This window comes from Thunnus albacares, chromosome 3 (assembly GCF_914725855.1).
Source record: "Thunnus albacares chromosome 3, fThuAlb1.1, whole genome shotgun sequence".
NCBI lineage: Eukaryota > Metazoa > Chordata > Actinopteri > Scombriformes > Scombridae > Thunnus > Thunnus albacares.
In genome coordinates this window covers 19,584,800-19,601,809 of record NC_058108.1, presented here as the reverse complement: position 1 = coordinate 19,601,809, position 17,010 = coordinate 19,584,800, and the positions used below count along the sequence as shown (strand labels likewise).

At 41.3% G+C, this 17,010-nt stretch overlaps 1 protein-coding gene across 4 annotated transcripts in view; it reads left to right on the top strand.

The window, feature by feature from the left end:
• Positions 1 to 17,010, top strand: part of slit2 (slit homolog 2 (Drosophila)) — a 95,458-nt gene that overhangs the window by 9,835 nt on the left and 68,613 nt on the right. For all 4 annotated transcript variants that reach the window (XM_044346864.1, XM_044346863.1, XM_044346862.1 and 1 more), the window contains exon 5: positions 2,053 to 2,124. In XM_044346864.1, coding sequence (XP_044202799.1) covers positions 2,053 to 2,124 — 72 coding nt within the window. The remainder of the gene's footprint in view (positions 1 to 2,052; positions 2,125 to 17,010) is intronic.

The following is a 17,010-nucleotide window of genomic DNA, read 5'->3' as shown; positions in this document are numbered from 1 at the left end:
TTTCTGTTACCTTAAAATGAGCCCTTGATATCTACATAAGGAGCGGGTCCCCTTTCACAGTACTACAGGAGCCCAGAATGGACAAACCAAACACTGGCTCTAAAGAGGGCCTTTCGCGTTTTTGTGAGATTCGCGGCTAACGTAGGTTCTCCTACACGCTTGGAAGGGAAGGGGTGTTCAGTTGGTTGCAATCTGCAACCTCACCGACATATGCCATTAAATTCTACACACTGGACCTTTAAAATGCACAAAAAAATAACGCTACAGTTAACTTTTGTGTGACTTTTGTGATGCATGTGCACAGTGAAAACATCAGAAGAAATGCAGCGTGCATGACGAAGCTAATTTTCGTGAAACTGATTCAACCCTCTCATGTTACATTGATTATGACCCTAAAATGTGCAATAAATTATGGTTAAGGTGTTAATATGTTGTTGAAATAATCAGATGGTTAGTCAAGTTATGAAAAATAAATAAAGTACATTTAAATGCACTGTAACCTTAGAGGAACCATGCAGCAGACTGATCTCTACGTCTTTACTTCATTCTCTCAGTCTCCTAGTCTGACAGCATTGCATCTATTTTAAGGGGATGAGCTCATACCCCCTCTCTGTCCTCCGTCCTCCTCCCCACCTCCAGCACCAGTCCATGCACACTCTCAGGGGAGGTCTAGCCCACTAACGGGTGCTCATGGCTGGGCAGGACCTGCAGGGGGAGTGGGCCTCTCCGCGGGACCACGTGGGGCTCTTAGCCGGCGTTAACGGAAGAGGAGTGAATAATTTAGAAACATCATTTCTGCGGGATGTTAAATATTTAAGTGGCCTCTGATGTAACTGTGGAGTGTGAATGTGTGTGCATGTGCGTGAGCATGTTCATATATTTGTGCACCTGTGGGTGGAAGATGGACACAGAGGGGGTGACGTTATTGAAAAGGAGTCCACATCGGCTGATAGTGAAGCAAAAAGAGGTGAAACACCGGGGTTAAGAGGAAAAAGTCATTGAGAGAGTTTTTTGGAGTTTTGTTGGAGCAAACTCTGGCATTTCTGGGATTAATATGTATTTGCGTGTGTAAATAATGCAAACTGTGTGTTGTTAGTCAGGGCTTTTGCACTTTTCTCATTAGTTTGAAGTCACTCTTTCCTCCTTCTGCCTTCGGTCTTTTTCCCTCTCTCCATTCTCCTCCAGTAGCAGCCAGCACAGCATCCGTCGCTGGGCCTGTCAATGTGTGTGTGTGTGTATTAGTGTGTGTGTGTGTGTGTGTGTGTGTGTGTGTGTGTGTGTGTGTGTGTCAGGGTTAAACTGTTTCAGGAGCCTGTCTCTCATTGTGTCACTCAGTTGCCTCACTCTCCTCTGACTCACATCAAGGCACATCCACACACACACCAGCACACAAACCTCTTCACTCCACTCAACCAGGGTTAAATGATCGCACCCAGATTATTAAACTCGCCCAGAGTTCTCTCAACTCTCCTGTTTCTGTGTGTGTGTGTGTGTGTGTGTGTGTGTGTGTGTGTGATGATGGGTTGTTGTGAGTTCTTCCCCTGTGAGGGCCTTGTTTACTCAGTGGGGTCCTTTTCACACATTCGGTAGCCCAGCCAGACTGCCTGTTTGTTTTTCCCACATCTTCTCCTCTCCTCCGCCTTTGTGGTAAAAAAAAAAAAAAAAGCCCCCCCCCCCCTTCATCCGAACCCCTTCTCTCGTCTTCCTCCCCCTGCTTTCCCTCCGTCCTTCTCGAGTTCACTGTTTGTCTGGCAGCCATGTTGTACCCCTTAAATCAGAGTAACCCGGAGTCTGTTTTTTTGTGTATCCATCCATGAACATGTGTGTGTGTCCTTGTGTGTAAAATAGTGTCTCCATCAATCCCCTCATTCTTCCTGTAACTACATTGAATTGCATTACAATCTAAATAACATAACATCATTTGATATGATGATCAGGAAACACAAATCTCACTCTAAAAAGCCAATTATACACAAATGTAACCACTTCACCCTGGAAGTCTGGAAGGGAAGAGGTAGAGTTTATTCCCTAATTTATGCTGTGTTTTTCCAGGCGCCTGAATCGGAATAATCTGGCTGTCTTCCCTGAGCTGCTTTTCCTGGGAACAACAAAGCTTTACAGACTGTAAGTCCTGATTTCATTTCTCTTTTTCTGTCCATCATTGCATTGTTGCTTCAAGATATGACTCATTTTCTCACGTGTTTCATTTAATGTGAGTGCCACAAAGAAGGCCTGAGATCATTCAGATGAGCTGTAACTTGGTGCAGGCAGTGCAGTGGTGTGTTTGTGTGTATCGGTGCAAGCTTGTACGGCTCAGGGACTTAAAATGACATGGTGAAATATGTTACAGACACTGTAGTGCAGAGAAAAAAAATGTCTGGTTTTCTCTGTGACGCAGTGGTGGTGTTTTACTTGGATGAAGGAGTAAGAGGAGTGGGAGAACAGATTTTGCATGGCTCTCTCCATAGAAGCCAGTTCAGTAGCTAATGGAGATTAGCACTCCAACAGCTGCTGCCCACTGGGATTGATGTGTGTGTGTTTTGTGTGTTGTGTGTGTGTGTGTGTGTGTAAGGATGAAAAGGAGAAAGTGAGCAAGACAGAGCAAGGGAGGTACAAGCAGCGAAATGTAGCGGCAGGTTACACATCTAAAGTTACGTTTGGTGTTTCAGGAGCAGAAAATAGTTTCAGTCACAGAACATAAAAATCTGCAGTCAAACCAGCAAACTGCTGTTTGTTGTTGTCAAGCACCTTCCACTCTTCACTCACAGCCCGCTTGTCTGTACTGTAAACTGAGCTGTGGATTTCCAGTACCATAGGGATGGGCTGGTAAGGCTGCTGAAACTGTGGGAACTAACTTCCCGTCATGGTCATTTGTGGTCTCAGGGAATAATTATGGTTGCATATATTTATATGTGTGGCTGAATATATTTATCTAAAACAATATTGAAATGCTCAGATGATTCACAGAGTGTGTGAAAGTTGTTTATGTTCTGCGGCCGCTATGGTGGTTGGCTGGGCTTGACCTGTTGTGTCTGAGGGTGTGTGTCTGCATGTGTGTCTGTGTTTCTGCGTCTGTGTTTCTGCGTGTGTGTGTGTGTGTGTGTGTGTGTGAGTTTCTCAAGGCCAAGAGTTGGCATTTTGCTCAGCGTGTGGGCCGAGGTAAAAATACAACTCGGATATACTGCTCTCTGCTCAGCTGTCACAGACAAGCGGCCTCTGAGTGTGTGTGTATAAGTGGTTATGCGTGTGTGTGTGTGAGCCTCAGCTTTCCAGGTGTATGTGTTTAGCAGAGGGTCCCCTGTTGACTGCACATCTTCAACAAACAAGCGCACTTCATTCAGTAGAACAACATTCATAATGTGCTGCTATAATAAGTATGTTTTTCCAGTTAAGGAAGCTAAACTCTGAAAATCAACAGAAGATTGCTCATTGACGACAAAAGAGAACTTGCCAAGCCGGCGCCACGGCAGCCGCAAAGCTACGAGCGGATTTGTCAGACGCATGGAAGTCATTCAAAGTGAATGACAACCACAAAGATGAAGCCAGTAGTATTTAGGGCTGTTTGGTCAATATTAAATCTTGTTCGTACTTCTTCACCCCCTACAATGGATTTTTTATTTTTGGAAAACTCAACAAGAAACCCTTGAGAACCTCTGAAGTGGAATCTTGTTAGGTTTTATATTGAGGTCAGAAGGTATGTGCGAACTGGGCCGACTTTGGTTCTTGCAACAGTACTGCTATAAATGAACACTTGCTCAACCTGCTATTATGAAAATTATGTTTTCACTTTTTTGGGGCTCGGAAAATCTGTGTGTGTGTGTGTGTATGTGTGTGTGTGTGTGTGTGTATTTATGTGTTTAACCATTGCTCAGCACAGTGGTTTAAACGCACAATATGTAATTTCTGCCGCTAGGGGTCTCTCAATCAAAACAATAACAAAAGATGGAGTTTGATGATGTCGTGAAGTAGCGTTGGATCATGGGAGTTGTTGTCTTCATTTTTAAACAACCGCCATTGCCGTCACTGCAGTCAGCTTGTCCCAGTTAGGATTCCTTCAGTGTTCATCGTTCAGGAGGTTTTTACTGGGAGCTGAATTATCTGCAGAGGTCTCCTCCTCCCTAGAACAAACAGACCCAGTGATTAAAACCAGTAAAAACACTGAATAAAGTAGTTTCACATTAAAAATCTGTGTTTCTCTGACGCTGTTTGACAGACACAGGACGTCCAGAGCTAACGTTTTCTCAGCTTGTTTCTCTGATAACTTAGATAACTAAGATAAGATACTGTAGGAAAAACAAATGTAGTACAACAACGGATGTTTTGCAGATATAGAACAGTTTTCAGATGTGTTTACTGATGATATGTCCTCCTTATATTGATAAAAACATTTTTGCTGATGAAAACGTTTGCATGTGAACTTAATTTTTAAGACTCTGAGTGGAAGTGTGCATGAGATAAATATGTGACATGGAAATATGACAACACAGGAGAAAGAGCAGTGAGTGTGAGTTCCTATAAAACCTCCGTGTCGGCTTCATCCTCCCCATTAAAACACCTGTGTTCACACTCCTCCGCCCCTCCACACCTCCCATGTTACGCGCACACACACACACACACACACACACACACACACACACACACACACACACACACACACACACACACACGTGCACACTTCTTGCCTCCCCCAACACCCCAGGGCTCAGACTCTATTAAGTTATGTAGAAGCACACATCTGGAGACACCATGTGGTGGGCTTTACCCAAAAATCTATCTGTCTCTGTGTCTGTCTCTGACACACACACACACAGACACACACACACATGGCCCTCCTGTTTCCCCTCTGTTCTATTGTTGATCACTGTATCCACACTGCAGTAATACTGAGGATCACAGCTGTGACTGTTTGCTCCGAGACAGAGAAGCGAGACAGAAAGAGAAGAAGAGTGGATCAAACAGAGTCAGTTCATTAGAAAGACTCTGTAAAACAAGATGGGCTAGTAAAACCTTGCTGCACTGGCCAAGAACCACTTGAGCCAAGCAAATCACACGTTTTGACCTTGAGATCGGAACACAAATACACAAACACACTTTAGGACCATTTCATTCTGTTGGTTGGTGAAAAAATGTATGTGGTGTGAAGCTGCATCTGGTAGTTACAGGTGTGTTCTCGTAGCTCTCCTCTCCATTGGTGATTATAAAAGTGAGCAGATGACTGTGACTATAATAAAATTAGTTAACTTAAATAAAAATTGAAAAGTGTAATTAATTGACAAATACGTAGAGTATACATTAAATAAACTGAATACACAAAAACATATATAATCAACTTTAATGTAATTCTCAATGTTAAAATGTTAGTGTTATTCCAGATGATCAGTAAACTGACAGCACCACTGTTATTTTTTATTCAACCTCTAATGTAAATGCTGCTTTCAGGGAAAATAATTTCTAGATAATATGATTGTTTTCTATAGCTATGCAGATGACACTCTTTTTTAAGTTAATTTATATTGTTCATAAAAAAAAAACACAAAAACTTCATCTGGAAACTGTGCCTTCATATCAGGCAGTCATGCATCACATTAAACAATTTTTCATGTGGAATGTGTTTTAAATAGTCAGGTTTTATCTTGCTCATATATCTCAGATCCTGTTTTGTTGTGTTGGATGCGATTGTTGTAAATTCATGTGTTTTTAGGTAACTTTGTGGCACTTATTTCTGCTGCCATTTCAGCCAGGCATCCCTTGTAAAAGAGATAATGTGTCTCAAGAGACTTCCTGCTTAAGTACATTAAGGTTTTTTGTCTTTTTGAATGATTGTGGTCCTTTCGACTTATTCAGTCAGTGCATGGAGCAAGTGGCCAACAGAATTTTACCACATTTTGTTCAGTTAAATAAGGATGAGATTTAGATTTTCCTTTTTGGCACCAAGGAGGAAAAACTGAGAGTTATTGCACACTTTGATTTTAGAGCTACAAAGACTAAAGACCAAGTCAGACATGCTGGAGTTTTAATGGGCACATCTTCTTAAATCTTTACACTTGTTTCCAGTTAGTGAACAAGTGTTACTGCTAGTTAATACATTACTTAACAGTTTAGGGCCAAAATATACTTCTAATGTGCTTGAGGAATATAAACCAAGTAGTTTAATTCAGATCTTTAGGAGGCAGTCAGCTTGGAGAGCTCCAAATGGGGATTGAATATGGCAAAGTTTAGTTACTACGCTGCACACAAATGGAAATAAAATGACGAAATGATTCTTAAATGCAGTTTCACTTTAGTCAGTTTTAGATCAGTATCTTGTTTTCTAGTTTATTTCTGGTATTAAATGTGGGTTTTTTTTATTTGTTGCTATGTGGAACTATACAATAACTTATATTTCTTTGTCTACTGTAATTCTTTTTTATTTTCTTTTATTCTAATCTATTTCAGTAATTTTATTTTCCTTCTAATTTCCTTGCCCTCATTGTTTACATGTCGTTTTTTTTCTTTGCCGTTCATTTTTATGGATTATATGAACACTTAATTGCTCTTGTATTTTGGATTTATTTTTATGAATTCGTGTAGCATCTCCTCTCCTCTCCTCTCCTCTCCTCTCCTCTCCTCTCCTCTCCTCTCCTCTCCTCTCCTCTCCTCTCCTCTGCCAGCTCTTTCTCTCTCTTTTCCTGTGCTGGACAGGAATCAGTAGCGAGATGAAAGAGGGAGAGATGAAAGAGGGATTGATGAAGGGGACGGTTTGATAAGAGGAAAAGAGAATGGGTCACTGCTTCCACAAGTCTGCTTATGCTTGAGCCTGAGGCGAGATCGATGGGACAGTGTTTGTGTGTATTTACGGTATGTGTGGGTACGTGTGTATTTTTGAGCATTTATTATTTTGCTTCTTGGCCTCTTTTGGCCAATGTTACTTTAGAAACATCTTACCAGGTTGCCTTCTCTGATGGCGAGCATATTATTGATTATTGATCCACCTGCTTGTTTTAAACGATACTGTGATGATATGAATGATTCTGTGTATATGTAGGTGCTTTCCTGTTTTAGACAGAAACTTAGAGAGAAAGAAGAGAGAAAACAAAGAAAAGGCAGAAATTGGGTGTTCTTTGTGTGTGAGCTTGAGCAAGAGATGAAGGGAAGTTGAAGGGAAGTTAGTTGTACGCCACTCCTTCATCATCCTTCCTCTGAGAATAAGAGTCAGCATGGTTGGGATGACTGAGAGGAGGAAAATGAGTGAACTTCTGGTCTCACACACACATACACACACACATGCACACATTAAACCAGAGTCAAGCTGGTATGGGGTTTGAATTAATGAGTTGATGAGGCAACGTTTTGGGTGTGTGTGTGTTTATGTGTGCGTAATAGTCCCTAATCCTCTGCTAAACGGTGCCCTGATGAGGCTTTACCAGGCAGCATTGTTGCTTAGCAGCCTAGCAGGTTGTGGCTTTGTCTTCTGTGAGAGCTTAACCCTGCTGCACACACACACACTCACACACGCATGCACGCACTCACACCACCTCGGTCGAGACGACAGGCTCGGCACAATGGTCACAAGAGCGTAGGCGTCTTTCAGAAGATGTGGGCTTTCCCAGAGTGTCGACAGTTAACTAACAGAGAGGGGAGGAGGACGAGGAGGAGAAAGAAAAAGGAAGAAAGAGGTCAGAGGTAGAGAAAATGAAATTTTCTCTAAGTAAATAATGTTTTTTAATTAAGACAGAGAGCATTGGGTTCTTTAGTTGCCACAGAGACGATGACCTCTGGGTCCCAGAGAGGTCAGAGGTGAAGAATGTTCCAGTCAGGAGATCTAAGCAGGAGGTGATTTATAGGGCAAAGGAGGGGAGGCTCTCATTAAGAAAAATCATGACAAATTAAACTTTTACTTGTGTGGAAAGAGCCACATGTAGCAGCTGTGTATCCTCAAAAGATATTAAAAGATCAAACATTATGTTGTTTGAGATTATGAGACCACAATGTTTTGGCCATTTTGAACTCATATTACATGGGGTGATTTTTTGTAGAAATTTCTCAGTTGATCTAAAAAATTGTTGAACCTTAAGCTCAAACCTAGACATCTATAAAGTCCTCCAAATTTAATGACCACATACATCGTTTGACCATGTGCCCTCCAGAACGACACATAGGAGTGTTCTAATCTGGCGCCCTATCATCAGTTATCATCAGGAAGATATAATTTGTCTGTGCTTTCCAAAACAATTGCAAAATAGTGATGTTTCATAGTGTGACAACTCTATGGTTAAAGTCTGTTTAGTTTTAGGGAAAGATCATGGTTTGGATTAAAATGATTAATTTGTTAAGGTTAGAAAAACATGTGGTGTGGGTTAAAGTTGCTACTTCCTTAAAGTTATGCAACTTTAGTTGTCATGGCTACAATAATAACCACGGGGTTAAGGTTAGGGGACTATTGTCACCGATCTACGGTTTTTAAAAAACGTTTTTTATAACCTCCCACCACCCCTCCTCCTCTGAATGTGGAAGATTATCAACATATATCTCAAATGCGCCACCAACCGGACGTCTGTCATTCAAACGTAACTGAGTCATTTTTGGATGACTTACATTACGACTTATTGTTTTTCTTGGGAGGACAGTCTCGTTATTTACACAGTTTTCTTTAACCAGTCTCTGTCACTCACATCAAGGCCATATTTATTCTTTGTTGATGGGAAAACCAGGAAAAAGCTCCATATCTGTTTTTGGATATTCTGGCCTATGGCGAGGGGGATTATTTAGGTTTGGGATGATGCCTTTAAAAGATCAGTATCTGCTGGTAGCAAAGTTAGTTGAAGTGTTTTGGATGAGGAGATATTTGGCCACTAACTTTGTGTACATAGGATATGCAAATATCTGCCATTATGTCTGTCCAAGGAAATGAAGTTAAGCCTTTGCAGCCCGAGGCATCCATGGATGGGCCTCTCTTTCCATTCCCTTCCCTCTCTCTTTCATTCTCTCTAACAAACATAGACACACACTGGCACAAACACACCGCTTCACTATTCAGCAATATTTCCTGCCCCCTCCTGTTTCTCTGAATGCACTTTAACAGATATAAAAACTCTCGTGCACACACACGCACATCAACGCACACGCATATGAGAAAACAGATCTTTTCAGCATGTACAAAGCCATATTGTCCACCGAATGTTTTCATTAGGACTCTCGGATCATGCAGATCGCAACCAGCCAAACAGGAAAACGAAGAGTCTTTTTATTTTTCTTTCTTGTGGTTGAGTTTGTGTGTTTTCAGATACTTCCATATCATCTGTGTACACATTATGAATCACCTTGAGTTCAAACCAACAGTTACAACAGTGTTGAGGTGTTGAGTGTCAGTGACTCACTCGCTTGCCATCATATGAATCACATGACCGCCTATCTGAATTGCTCAAGGCCACTCATTCCTAAGAAGTGATTTGGCCGTTTGGATCCCAACACAATGCTGTAATTCATTCTCAAGCGATTCAGAGAGGGTTTGCTAAAGCCAAAATGGCATTATTAAGAGGGCACCAGTACAAAAGATTATGTTATACAGACAGAATGTAAAGATATGAAAACGCCCTGCGTGACTTTTATCACAGCTAGAGCCAACTTGTTCCTGAACGGAGCTCAGGAATTGTATGCATGTTTGTGGATTTTACTCAGCTTTTTTTTTTTTTTTTTTATGAATTTTACTTAATTAACAGCCCTCCTAATAAAACCTTCATGAAAGTAATAAAATTCAGTTTTTGTTGAAACTGTTTTAGGGAAGTGTTGATTCAACCTCATGGTTTGCTTGGGGGTGCTGTTGAATTATGTATTATGTTGTACTGAGAGTTGTTGCTAATATTTAGATTTTATCAGAGGGTAGTCTCCATCTGTTATAAAGAATCTGCAGTCCATGTAGTCCACACTCTGTACAAAAGTTCCATACATATCACATATCACAGACATAACACAGCTGTGCTTTGACAAAAACACAGTCAACATGACACATTAAAAAAGAACAGTAAATCATAAACTAGTTACTCTCTTCTACTCCATTTATTCTACTGGTACTTTACAATAAATATAGTCGACAATGACAAAGTTGAAAAGTATCACACTTTTTCATTTCACTATGTAGTATACATTTATCTTATCTTATTAAAAAAAATTAAAAAATACTTTTTTTCAGATTGATCGTTTTGTAATTGCTCTTCTACATCCAATGAAATCTTCTGAACATAAAAACACTGAAAAACAAATGATTTTGTTTAAACTTGAATAAAGACTGTCGAATTCTAAAAGAAGCCTCTTGGGCTTTATTTATAATCCAATATCTCTTCTGTTATTTCCTTCCAAATTTCTGTTTTATGTTGCCAGATTTGGTATGCTAAATGCAGCTCAATTAATCAGCTGTCGCCCAGGGTGTGTGAGTGTCAGAGTTCAGAGCTCACAGGTGAAAGGTCAGGGAGCATCAGTGTCAACCAATGAGATATCCAGGATAATGGACATGCCAGGAGTGACGGTGCTGCTTTGCCCATCAGATTGCAGAAGGAGCGAGAGTTACGCTTGGAAAAAAAAAGAGACAGGGAGAGAGAGCGAGAGACAAGGGGTGGATAAAGACAGAATGAATGAAGGGTATTTAAAGGAAAGATTAGAGATGTGTTTGCTCTCTTAAATGGTGTGGAAAAAAAGAGGAGGGAGGAATTTACTGAGGTGAAGACAGAAGTGTTTTCTTCATTGTGAGTTAGCTATGAAAAGAAGAAAAAAAAAGAGCAAAGCAGTGGTAGAAAGTGAGGAGAAGAGAAAGTAAAGAAAGGAGGAGAGCTAGAGGGGAGAGTCATGTGGAAAAGAGAGGAAAGAGGTATGTCAGTACTTACTGTAGATGGCAGGTAGCCTGAAGCCTGGAGCCAGCATGTCTGTCAGAAAGAAGTGCCCAGGTGTGTGTATGTGTGTGTGTGTGTGTATGTGCGTGTGTGTAACCTGAGTGTGGATTATTGGGAGGGGGTTACATACCTATCCAACGCCAGGAAGAGCTTACCTGGAAGCAGGTAGTTACAATATACCGGAGCACGTGTGAATCTATGTGTGTGAGGTCTTCCAGATCATCAAAGCATTTCTTCGCCTTGTCTGTGTGTGATTAAGGGTCACCGTGTGCGGTAATACCTCCCCACAAAGCAGCTAAATCATCCTGCATCCTCTTCACTTCCCTCGCTCCGTTTTATGTTTCACTCCTCTTCTTATTCACTTTAGCCCCAGTGCTTAACTTAATAATACTAAGTTAACGCTGGTGTTACGCAGCAGCAGGATGTGCATTCCTCCCTCTTTTTTCCTCTCTTTCTCTTCCTCTCTCTGCAGCGGTTTGTCTCTCCAGGGTATCTGCAGGTATGGATCCAGGCCCTTTATTGATGGATGAGTCGGCCTGGCCGCTGAATTATGGGAGGGATTATGGAGTAATCAGGACAATTTATCATACAAGGCTCTCCTACTCACCCCAATCACAGCTACTCAGCAATATTGACCCCTGCTCGCTGTGTGCAGTCATATAGACGGGAGGGGGGTTGTTATGGCTTCACAGTTGTTGTTGTTGTGTGTGTGCGTGTTTTGCATGAGGTAGTGAAGAGGCAGGTTATGCGGACCCCTTAAAGAAATAGTTAGACATTTTTGGAAATTTACACTTGTATACCTTTTTACCAATAGCTACTGTAGATGCAACAAGTCGCTCATATTAACTTATCAACTTATACTGTAGGGCTGATGCCTCTATCAGCAGAACCACATCATTTGTCTGTGCTTTTCAAAACCATAACAAATAACTTGAAAAATGATTTAATTTTATGGTCTGATGCTATAGTTATAGGTTTATATAGGTTTAGGCACAAAAAACCTTGGTTAGGGAAAGATAATGGTTTGTGTAGTAGTACTATGTAACATTAGAGGACCTTTATTGTCATGGTTACAATAATAACCACGTGGTCAATGTTAGTGAGCGATTGTAGTCATGGTGAAAAGAAACCAGTGTTGACAGTCAGTAGGAAACAGGAAACAGACAGCAGTAAGCGTATTTCCTAAAATGTTGAACTATTCCTTTAAAATGAGCAGTCCACCATTGGGCCACTCATTACAAACTCATGTTGTTCAGCCAAACATTGTTTAAACACATTTATTAACTTTATTTTAAGTTCTAGTAGAGATGCCAGAGTTTCTAAAGAAACCAAATACATGTCTGACTAAATTTTGGGGAAGATGCTCTATGTGTATAAAATGATACACATGATGTTGGATATTTATTCATCTGACTTGGGTTTAAGTATTTCAGTGTAAACATAATTCATTTCCAATGAAAAAATGTAAGAAAGTGATACAGAACATGTATGCTACTCTCAGACAGATGCTTTTAACGACCTTACAGCGACTTCGGAGGGAACAAAAGGAGAAAACTGTATTTTAAAGGGTTATTAATGCTAATCCACAGAAAAAAAACTTACTCTGACCACTGAGAGTCTGTTCTTTCAGAAACTAGAACAAAAACTAGAAACTTTCTCTGCTCTCGCCAGTCAAATGGAAAACAGAAAGGGTTCAGTTTATGTCAATCAGTCAGCAGACCTAACATGGCTGTCTTTCTCTGCCCTGGGTGCCTCCTTCCCTCCCCTCTAATCCTCCATCTTGGCTCCATGTCAAGCTGCCTTGTCCAGTTGCACAATATCCCCCCTCTGGGGCAGGCAACTGCATCCCCTCTCTGGCTCCATTAGTGCCACTCCACTGGCATAGCCGGCATTCTCCAGTGGGACCGTCATCGCTGGCCACTCTATTGGCACCCCTGTCACTCTCCGACCACCACAAAAGAAAACCTCACCTCCCTCCCTCTCTCCCTCTCCTGCTCACTTGGTCTTTTTTTGCGCCCCCATTTTCTTCCCCTCCTTGTCTCTCTCTCTCGTGGCTCCTCTATTATCTTCCTTTTCTCTATCCAGCACCTTTCTCTAAAGTTTTTTTCCCTCTCACACTCTTTCTTGCCTACTCTCCCCTTCACTCTCCTACCCCTCTCTCTCTCCTCTCTCCCCGCGAGCCTAACACATTGGTTTGGAGAGGCTTATGCAAGACCCTCATCCATGGTAATGATGCAGAAGAAACCAGGAGAGGAAACTGGGAGCTGACCGGTGATTCCTCCCAGAGATGTTGCTCACAAGTTCAGAGCCTCTTACATTATTTCACCAAAAGCTGAGTGTGTTTGAACTGACCACGGCGACCCAGGCTCATTAAAACACAAGTTTTACATAATGTGAGGACTCGAGCCAGAAACAGACCCACAACACATCAGTCGATGTCACTTTAAGAGAAGTTGAAGCTTTAAAATCATTTCCAAACCAGCTTGTAGAAAGTCATAGATCTCAAATTTCAATTCAAATGCATTTATGTATAAAACAAATGGTATTGTTGCATTCAGAAGAGATGAGACGTTAAAGATTTGTGAGGATTAATCTGAGAGACAGAGAGACTAAAAGAGAGAAAGTGTGACATAGTAGCTCTGTAGCTGCAGGCTGCTGATAGATCAGCAGGTTTGTAATCACAGGTTGGTACCCGACCTGTGTGTGTATATGTGTATGTGTATGTGTACAGTACGTGCATGCTCACTAGTGTCTAATGACAGGTTCCAACCCTGATGTGTCATTATCCAATTACAGTTTTCTCTCATCTCTACGGCAACACCATGCCCCCCGTAATTGGACGGCTGCTCTAAAGAACTCTGACCTCTCAGCAAGTGTCAGGCAGAAGAACACACACACACACATACAGACGCACACTCACACAGGATGCCAGGGAGATTGGGTAATGCAGGATAAAACAGATGCTATCTGAAAGAGTGATCAGATAAACTATGCAAAGACAAGTTAGAACTCTGATCATATCATATCACTCCTTCCTCCTCACATCCTTTTTTTCCCTTCTTGGTCTGTCTATCTGTCTGTTTCTCTGTCTAGTAATAACAATAACTGGGACTTATGTGCTTCCTCTCATCGCCCCCTCTCTCTCTTCTTGCTTTCAGTCTCGCTCTCTTACAAGTGTGTTGTCTCTAAATGGGCCTAAATGGGCCGAGTCGAAGGAGAGCTTTTGTGGTTTATAGTTCTCTTGAAGCTCTCTCTGTCTCTATCGCTCTCTGTCTTCACTTTTTCACAAAAACAAAACACTGCTTTTTTTTCCCCCCACTGGCCCTCTTAAATATTTTACATGCTTAGAAGGCTTCACACCCTTTCCCCTCTTTGTTTTTGTGTCTCTGTGTGTGTTTGCATGCTGCAATGTTCCCAAAACTTTACGAGGTTCAGTGCGATTGTAACACAAAGACAGATCCTCATCGTTCAGAGAAATTCAATTATGGACTATTGGCAGGCATGTACAAACAGAGAGGAGGGAGACTTGAAGGAAGAGAAGGGAGGGAGAAACAAGAGGAGGCACAGAGGATAAAATGCGTGTGTGTCTGTGTGCGAGTGCAGGTTTCTTCCTGTTCCTGGATCAGAGGTCAGATATTAGAGGTCAGGGTCGCCTGCGTCCTGACAGCTCATTGGCAGACTTTTTTATGAGTACAGAAAGAGGAATTTTAGCAATTTCTTTCAAAGAACATTAGATCAGATGGTGTTTTTCATCATTAAAATGCTTTTTTTCATGAGTATAAGTGACTTTTGTCCAGCATCTCTCTTATTTTCTTGTCTTGGCTGCAGAATACTTTTGTGCTGCTGAGATTCTCTGACTTTACTGCATTTCATTCAGCTGCAGTTATCGACTTGCAAATTGTCGATGCATTTTTATGTGTCTTCATTCAAATTCTGACTGCCTTTCACATTTCAGCCCAATAGTAGCAGCAGCAGCAAAATTGATAATGATACCGACTTCATGTTTTACTGCTTTGGCCTGCCTTGAATTTCCCCTCATTTAATTTTTGTCTCTTATCATCTTCTTTTTTCCCTCTGTCGCTATCTCCACCAGGCTATGAGTTCACTATTTAGTTATTTTGTGAGTGTGTGTGTGTATGTATGTGTGTGTAATAGCTGACTGGAAACGTTTCTGTAGTGAGTTAGAAAATAAAGACATAGGTAGCTTTGTATTTTGCGGGTAGGTGTTCTGTTACATGTTGTTATGGACAGAAGGCAGCAGTGAAAGTTAGACAACAGCCTTAACACCTGGACAGTTTACCTCTGCATACACATACACACACACACACATAACCATAATATAGTTTGAAAGAGAGGGAACAGAGGAATGAACAACCCAAGGCTATGATGTCAGCCTGTTTTACAGCTCTCATAATTACTAGCAGCGCTCTGGGTGGGTGGGTATGTGTCAGAGTGTGTGTGTGTCCAACAGTGCACATAAGATTCCTGTCAGAGTTGCCTCAGTGACCCGCTAGGTAACACTTGGTGTTTCCCAGACATCTTAGCAGCTCAGGATATCGTCTGTCCGTGTACAAGACTGGACAGTGTGAGCGGAGTGGAAGATAATCAGTTTGGAGTTCCCCTCGTTAGTAAAACCTGTATTCGCCTTGTTTCCAGTGTGTGTTCCCATTATTTTCCCATGGGTCTTAGGGGAAATTGGAGAAAAACCAACCTGCCAATAATTCCTTTTGATGAGTCAAAACCCTCCTTTACCTGATAAATGCTCTGCATGTTGTCCAAAACTTTTCATTGCTTGGCTTTGCTTTGGCATAAAGATGTTTTTCTACAAAAATCTTTTTTTCAGGTTCAACATAATAACCTAAACTGATTTGTCTCAACACAAACAGCTGTACAGGAACTTCCTACATAGAATATATGAGAAAATTATCTTATTATTACAATTATGTTTTTTATGAAAATCTTTTTTTTCCTATATTCAAAAGTAACCCAAATGTCTCATGTGTATCTGTATTTAATTTCGCTTAACACAAACAGCAGTACGAGAACTTTTCCTCTCCTGAATAATTATTTAAATTATGCAAATATCTGATCAAAGAGTTGTTTAGAAGACTAAAGAGTCTGAACAATGATTTAGAGACAACTTTATGCACTAAATAGTTTTACTAAGTGTTACAGAGACAATTTGTTTGAGTACTGAGGTTTGATTCTCAGCAGCACATCAGAACACTTTGTACTCTGTAAAGCTCATCAGTCATCTTACAGCAGACTTTTTAGTGCAGAAGTCAAAGCATTCATGTCATGAAGACATCTAACTTTACTTCTTAAACTCTGCTGACAGCCATCAGCTTCATTCTGGTTTAGATTAGATTTAAATACTATCCATAGTGACCCCAAATGAACCAGTGGCACTGCAGTCGACTTTGCTGGGGGCAAGCTACAGGCTTGGTTAAGATGAGTTTGGTGCAGTATAATGTGTGTGTGTGTGTGTGTGTGTGTGTGTGTGTGTGTGTGTGTGTGTGTATGTGTGTGTATCATGTCTCACAAACAGCAGCAGTAGCCACAATTCCTTTTGTCTCCAGCACCTGGACTACAGAAAGTAGTAGGAAGAAGAAAGGAGAAGGGGGAGTGATGGGATGGAGGAGGAGGGAAGGAGGGAGGAGAGGAAAGGGTTATTAACCACAACACATTACCACCTGACAACCTGCATGTTCAGACAAAACCCACAAGTAGCAATACCAATGTGTGTGTGCACCATGCAGGCTTGCGGGGGTTCGTAAGTTCAGTGTTGCAGGCATGCCTCATTTGAACCGACTCTATATGCCTGTGTGTCTACGTTACTGTTCTGGTGTGTCATACTGCAGCTGGTATAAGACAGAGGGAGGGAAATACATTGAATCTGCATTTCTATAATTACAGTAGTGCACCCATCTCCTGCTTCATTTCCCTCAATCGGCTCTCTGAGGAGATAAAAGCCATTGGGTTGGCTTGGCTGACTTTTATAGTGTTTCGACTGGGCTGCGTTCCTCCTTCTGTGACTCCTCTTACCTTCCAACGCTTTTATGTTCTTGCTTCTTGTTGTTGTTTTGCAAACACTTTGAGATTAAAATTCTGAGCATATCTTACAGGTCCTTAGCGATTTCTGTTTTTA